Here is an 8,304-nt window from a genome sequence, read left to right on the forward strand (position 1 = left end):
ACTTACTTGTTACAAGTCAATTAGATAGAAATTAAAATGCAGTGAGATGACATAATTCGCATTTTATTACACCCTTATCATATTACATATGGGGTTCAATATAGCACCAAAAGGCATCTAGTAAATGGCTGTCAGACAGGATAGATTTTGAATTTGTAATTTAAGTACTATAGAAGCTTGTTATATAGACACAATTTTTAGGTATTTAAAGTGGTAAAATTAATAAAACACCACTTTAACATCAAACACATATTTTATGACTGCTTTATCTGCATTTAAATGACACTTAGAAATATTGATGTATATAAGTATCGACCGTCATCTTGAACTTCACCTCAAATATTTCAGTGTCGAGTCAATACTCAGAATTTAAGCACCTTCAGAACTCTGAAACCCTAGGTGCAATTCCTTTCTTTCAATTTCTCGATTTTGACCCCAAAGTGCGTTGTGAAGTTTACCGAACTTTTGGGTCGGACCCAAAAGTGCGATGTTACAATGTACATCCAGAAGTACATAATGAATTGTTAAAAGTCAAAATAAGTTCACATTTGCCATTATTCGTCTTAATTTAAAAATTTACTTTGCATAAAAGATAAATTACTCCAATAGCCCTAGGAATTATCTGTTAATATTCAACAATATGTATCTGTAGCGTTCAATATATAATAAGAGTGGGACAGTCTTTTATATTTTAGGCAGATTTAACATAATTTTATTTCAACTATTGGTCATAAACAATTGTTTGAAATACATGTATATAGTCAATTCAGCTTAACTTTACAATGAAAATACGAGCATACAATTCCTTTTTGTTTGTATTTCTTTTCCGGTTTTGAGGTTTAAAGTTTACTATGTTGTTGAATAAATTTACTTTGATGCCTTAATACATTTATATCTATCAGTCTCTTGCTGTGCTGATTGCTGTTCCATTTTAACATATATCAAAAGAAAAATAATCCCTAATGCATTTCATTTCAAAATTAGTCATTTATATTTCGTGTCAGCTGTTTTGAAACACACGACATTTTTTTTATTTTTCTTAGGTTAAGTTGGCTTTTGCTATTGACTCGTAATGTATAAAATATTGTTGAGTTTGTGAAGACTTCTCCCTTGTTTGATATCATTTAACATAAAATATTTTACTCAAACTAAATGTGTTTCTCAAAGGTTTTACGTTTATTTTTTTATTATATTTTTTTCATTTTACAAACAAATATTGATTTATTCGTGATTTTCATATTCTAACTATTCAATTTGTAGTGAAATCTAAAATAAATATGAATTACTTATCAAAATGATCTTCCAACAAGATTAATTTTTTTAAATGAAATTTACAAGATTCTAGCGTCTGAAGTATTTTACCTTGTTCAACAATAATTCACATGAGTTTGGAAAAGTCTGTAAACATCTGGTATGTAACATAACAATGTTTAAATGCCCATTGTCCTATCAAAGCAATTAATGGCATTTTAAACTGACACAAAGTGACACGAAATACCGAATTGGTTGTTGACGAGTTAATCCCTGTACGCTTTGCCTGACAACGACAAGACAAACCCCGTAATTGTTTTGTTACTAAGATTGTAAAAATTGCAAATCTGTAGAATAAATGAACACTGTGAGAACCATAAACACTCACTGTCTGCACGTGTTTCAATGTTAACATCCTTATTTAAACAAGATCTTAATCAAAGTAAAATGATAAACACACAAATACCACAAACATCGTTACATATTTCAGTCTAAAACTTAGGGAATACCGTAAGGGCCATCGTATAATTGTCGCCCTCTTGATTATATAGTGTTTTATATGATAGGATATGGGGATATAATTTTACTTTTGTTAATAGATTTCTTTCTTCTTTTTTGTTTCTTTTTTTACACTGAAAACGTCAAAATAAAATTATAAAATAATAAAAAGAAACATTTTATATAAAAAAAGATCGGGAAAGTTCTTAAAGAGTTAAATATAACATACACGGAAAATGTTATACATTGTGCTCAACTTAAAAAACAAGTCGAAAGATTTCAGATGAAAATGATGTTATGTTGACATTTAAAAGATGCAAAAAGTAATAACTTGGTCAGTAGTACATACAGAATATTCAAGTTTTTTCTTCTATAAATACAGGATTTATTTTTATCGAGTGGTATAAAAATGAATATTTCATGAGTTGCGGTATTATTTTATACATTTTTCCTTTTTTTGGCATTAGTATTTGAAAGACTTATCCTAAAATTTTGTATATTGGCCGAATTTAGAAGAAAGTAGTCTGGCAAGACACAAATGAAAAATACGGAAAATATGTTTCACTGCAATGAAATATAATTTTTTACAGTGAAAATACAAAAAATGCAAATACGTATTTTAATTCTAATAAATAAGGTTTTTCTATAAATCCAAATATAGTTCATCAATAAATCTAACTGATCAACAATGTTCAGATAAACTCACTTAAGTTATTTCTATAAGATTATTAATTGGTCATCAGTGGTTAAATTGCTTTGTAAGATATAGACTTTATCATATTAACTAACATTGTAAAAAATTAAAAAAATTTACGTCTAGACATAATGTTCTCTTTATATCTAATTTAGTATTTTCACTGTAAAATACGAAAATACTCGTATTTTTCATTGCAATGAAACATATTTTCCGTATTTTCACTTGTGTCTTTTTCGTGTGTCAAATTGTAATGTCAAAAAGAGAAAAATGTATAAAATAATACCTCAACTGATGAAATATTTATTTTTATACCACTTGATAAAAATAAATCTTTGAATATCCTCTATGTACTACTGACAAAAATCTTGAAACAAAGAGATCCCTCGGAAGCATTAATAACAGCAAAATTACAAAAGAATGGCAGACGCGGTTTGAATGAGTCTGTACATGATGGATAATGAATAAGTGCACGCCCCCTAGCAACGGCTTAAGCGGTAATAAAGTAATTATCAAAAAGTAATATTTTTGCATCTTTTAAATATGAACATAAAATTATTTTTATCTGAAATCTTTCGAATTTTTTTAAAGCAGCACGCCTCCACATGTATCCTTAATTTCCTGAAAGTATTGAAATTTGTGAAGTGAACAAAGACAGTTCTTTACATATTGCAAAAAGTAGTTACAATCCACGTAAATTACCCCCCAAAAAGAGGTAAAAATATGTATAAATATCCCTTACTGTCTTAGTAACTTAGTAGAAATATGGTGATAAATACTACAATATCAGTAATTGATAGCACATAAGATATCAATTATTACTTGAATCTAAAATCTTGTTACCATTCTTACAATCTTAGTAAGTATTCCAAAGTTTTATGGTTTTAAATTATTTGGGCTAGTCTGTAGGTATGCAGTTTTAATGTTTCAGACAATGTATAACATTTTCCTTATATGTTGTATATAACTCTTTCAGTATTTCCCCTTTCTTTTGATATAAAATGTTTCTTTTTGTTAATTTATAGTTTTATTCGGACGTTTTCAGAATCAAAAAAGAAAAAGAAACAAAAAAGACAAAAGTAAAATTATTTTCCCATATTCTATTATATAAAACGCTATATAATCCAGAGGGCGACATTGCGACAGTACGATGACGACAATGCGACAGTGCGATATCACGATGACGACAGAACGATACCGCAATTGCATCAATGCGATAATACTATCGTATTGTCACAATCATATTATCGCACTGTTGCCATCCCATTATCACATTGTCGTATTATCGTTCTGTCTTCATCGCGATATCGCACTGTCACCATCACACTATCGCATTGTCGTCATGACTATAAAGTATAACCACGATGGCCCTTACGGTATTCCGTAAAAACTGTATCCGAATCAAAAATTTCTAATGCATAAAATACTGTTATAAGAAGCAAGTTAATACAGTTGTTTTTTACGTGACCATCATGAAAACATATTTAATAATAATAACTGTGATTGTTGCATGTTCCTCGGAGCCACATTGCTCTAAATTTCACTATGAGGAAAAAATGCTAGAAAAGATGATCAGGACAGAAATTCTTGTTGAAAACATGAAGAAACAAATAGATGACATGGAAACAAGAATTACCGGGGCATTAGCCAAGCTAAGTGAAGATACAGCCACTTGGAAAGGTGAAATAGAAACAATGCAAGAAAGCAGTAAGACAAACCTTATCACATTACAAGAGAAAGCAAAGAGCGAGTTAGACAAAAATATGCAAGCAGTGCAAGACCTTAAAGGTAATCTATCTTATTTAATATGTTTTAATTAGTTTGAAGAATAATTACTTTCAATGTTTAAGAAAACAAAGAGCTTTATAAAGATATGCAAGCAACGAATAACCTGGAATGTAATCTGTCTTGTTTACCTTATAATACCTGTTTTACAAAAACTGCACATTATGTAAACTGTTCTTCCACAAAAACTTGCCTGTAAAGAACCTCGATTAAAAAAGAATACAGCAAAAATATTGTAAAGTACATGTTTTTTATTGTGTGAAATAGTGCATTGCATCAGCGATCGGTTTAAATATGCATCGATTATCATACTTGTGTAAGATAGATAAACTGTATCAAAGCGAACAATAACGAACCATAAGGAAATAAGGTACATAAAACTTTGGATCTTTAAAAAGTAACACTTACTGCATTTCAATGGAAATCAAAGTACTAAATATTATGGTAATCTATGGTCATCGGTTGCTGAGTGTTTGCCAGTCAAAGTCAACCTATTATTCTGCATATATCAGAACATATTAATTTGCAATGGTGCAATGCAATCGAAATTTGCAGAAATCCGTGGCGGTGTTGATTGAATGATTGAAAGGTTTCGTTACGCTACCAGTTTGTCATGAAAACCAACAACACATGAAAAGAATATTTAACACGGCAAATAATTTTTAGAAAAAAAGAAAAAGAAAATGTACCTTGTTGATAAATGTATGATAAGAACTGCTTTAAAATTTAATATGTAATGTAATACTGTTATTTCTAGTCTTTGACATTATTTCTTTACGAAAATCATGGTAAATGAATGATTACTGGTATTGGAACTTAATGACTTTCAAAATTAACAAACTGGTACTGCATCGTAACAAGTACCGGAACTAGTACTGATCAAGTTGTCAAATACTGGTACTGGTACTGCACAAATTGACAAATACTGGTACTGCGCATACTGGCAAATACTGATACTGGTACTGCACAAATTGACAAATACTGGTACTGCGCATACTGGCAAATACTGATACTGGTACTGCACAAAATGACATATACTGGTACTGCGCATACTGGCAAATACTCATACTTGTACTGCACAAAATGACATATACTGGTACTGCACATACTGTCAAATACTGGTACTGGAACTGCACAAAATGACATATACTGGTACTGCGCATACTGGCAAATACTCATACTGGTACTGCACAAATTGACAAATACTAGTACTAGTACCACATTCAAAGTTCTGATGCATCTCTAATCTTCAGTTTGATTCACATTTTTTCTAGATGTATATATTCTTAATTGTGTTCTTCAACGTACATTTTGACTTTACGGTGACAGCTAATAATTATCATTTACAAATGCTCAAATTATTCGTTGAGTCGTTTGTCCCAGCTTTGAAGTGTTCAATGCATCGCGCATCATATATATATATAATTAAAACCCGTATATTTTCTTTGTTGCTGGTAGAATTCATTATTAACATACAAAGGTTTAGTAATATTATTACTTATATTCATGACTGCATAAAATATAGAAATAACCATACCCGAATGAACGCCCAAAACGGCATAATTGACATTGTATGGGGAAGTTCGACTTGATGAGCATGTTCATGAATGATAAATTAAAGTGCAAGTTATTGTCCACGTCCCCTACCATCGGCTTAAGCAGAATTCAGCAGTTTACATGAAATGATAACATTTTGAATTAAAAACATCCACAGATGAGACTTTATTTATACATTACATAAGGGAGCGTTCTTAGTTAAATAAATATCTCACTTTCACGAGAAAATTCTATAGTAACTACGACGTGCTAAGTAGAAACATCGAGTTTTTACTAGATAGCAGTCATGATATTTTCTCGTAGATAAACCTCCTTAAGAATTTGCATTATCCACTATTTGTGGCATAGTCTGGTAAAAATCTTGGTTTCTCGCCTGGATTTTGAAATCAAGAAGTACTTTATTTTATCGTTTTTTATGATAACGAAACTACAATGTATAAGATAATTTTCTGGTAACTACGTTATTACGAGATAGTACTATACCAGAAACACAAGAAAGTGTTTTGTTGTAACTGACAAAATATGTTTACTGTCTTTATTCGGTTATTGTGAAAACTGTTATATTGATTTATGTGTTTTTACTTGTATATGTTTATTTCAGATAAAGTTGTGTCACCAAATATTGCCTTTCATGCGAAGAACATTAAAAATGGAAGTCCCGCAAATGGCGAAACCATTGTATTCACTGACATCCTCCTTAACCTTGGCGAGAGTTACAATACTGATACTGGAGTATTTACAGTTCCACTTGGAGGCATTTATCTGTTTACTGTTCAGTTATGTATTGATCAAAGTAAAAGAATTGATTACGGATTAGTGGTTGATGGTGTTTATATGGATATTGCAAGGCATCAAGACAACTATAGTAGTGTTTGCTGCTTCAAGTTAACTACAACAATCCCAGTACAGTCAGGAAAGAAAGTTTGGGTAAAGGTCATATCTCAAACAAGTAGCGGCCAGATTTTATTTCACACTGACACAAATTATTGGACATCATTTTCCGGAGTTCTTATTCATACAGATTAATTCAGTATGTAAAAATTGACGAATACATATGAAGAAATATAGCATTGACTTAATAATACTTAACCGTTTGGAATGTTTTAATTAATGTTTTAACTGAAATGTCTTCTATTTTGTTTTCGCTGGATAACAGTGCTTATTTTTATATAATACTTAAAAATATTATACATGTAATTAATTGTAATGATTTAAATTATGGTATATTTATGGTATATTTTCACAAAAAATAATGAACAATTGTTTCAATGGACGAACAATTTTGATAGCGAAATAAGAACATCAATCATAAACAAATGGAAATGTCAGCAGACCGTCTACACTCCATTAAATGTATGTAAAAATGTGAAAAAGATATTGCAAACACACATATGTTAAGATGATATACTAATTTTCAAATCTTATCAAATTATCTTAATAAAAATATGTATGTAAAACAATAGAAAACATATAAGCACGTACCTGTAGGATCCAATTAAACATGTATTTCACTTATGAGCACCAGTAATTATTCATATTTCACACTTAAGTTATAATCTTGAACAACAGCAGTTAATTATATGCCACTCATGAGCCCCAGTTGTTACATTTTCAAAAATCATAAAAATATTGTTTCCCCTGCTTCTTTTTTTCTATCTATTTTCTTTAATTTGTAAACCAGTAAAAATATATTTCTGATTCCATAAGGGAATAGGGGTATGTGTGTTTGTATGATTTGTTACAACGTTCGAAAAAAAGCCAAATTAATATTGGCCGTGATTATCAAACTTCAAGGGAGTATAAGTAATTTAACAGTAAACACAGGTAGTGGTCAACAGTAATTATCAATCCTCCATAGGAAGGTTGAAAAACGTAAGTCTACCATGAACATTATTTCCGGAAGTTCAGCTTGATTACAAAATTATTTGTTTGGTCAGATTAAAATGAATCTACTAGAAATGCATTGTATCAAGTAGATTGTGCTGGATCAGAAGGCTATTATAATATACGTTCCATTAGAATACAAAAGCATATTATTTTAACTGGTCGCATTTGACTGTATGGTACATGCATTGTGTCCAAGAAAATGTGTGGAAGTTATATAATACATTTACTTAACTTGTTAAATTTAAGTAAAGTTTAAGTTAGCTGGATGGCTTTTGAGTCAATGTATTATTAAAGTTAACGTAAAGTCTAAAACGTAGGTGTATAAAAAGCTTTTATTAACAAACCATACAAGATTATGTATAAAAATATGAATCATTTAAGTAATAACAGACATATAGATGTATAATAAATTCAGTTTCAAATAAAAGATAAAAAACACTCTAGGATGAAAATATTAAATCATTTTAGAAAATGATTGTGGCAATAGCTGTCACGAATGTCAAATACTCAATATTGGTAACGAAATCAATTATGAAAGGTTATTATGGTACAAAGATGTTTCTCCGTTTGTTTTCTTCCATACATTTGCACTCACTCACTCACTCACTCACTCGAACACCGTTCACTCAAAG

At 30.1% G+C, this 8,304-nt stretch overlaps 1 protein-coding gene across 1 annotated transcript; it reads left to right on the forward strand.

Annotated features, from left to right (window-relative positions):
• Positions 1–3,854: 3,854 nt before the first annotated feature.
• Positions 3,855–7,709, forward strand: LOC132738550 (heavy metal-binding protein HIP-like). Its single transcript, XM_060726056.1, has 2 exons — positions 3,855–4,231; positions 6,387–7,709. Exons 1-2 carry the CDS (start codon positions 3,916–3,918, stop codon positions 6,809–6,811), a joined length of 741 nt encoding a protein of 246 aa, XP_060582039.1. The 5' UTR covers positions 3,855–3,915; the 3' UTR covers positions 6,812–7,709.
• Positions 7,710–8,304: the final 595 nt, after the last annotated feature.

The sequence above is a fragment of the Ruditapes philippinarum genome, unplaced genomic scaffold, assembly GCF_026571515.1.
Source record: "Ruditapes philippinarum isolate M1 unplaced genomic scaffold, ASM2657151v2 ctg3422_1_1_1_1, whole genome shotgun sequence".
Taxonomy (NCBI): domain Eukaryota; kingdom Metazoa; phylum Mollusca; class Bivalvia; order Venerida; family Veneridae; genus Ruditapes; species Ruditapes philippinarum.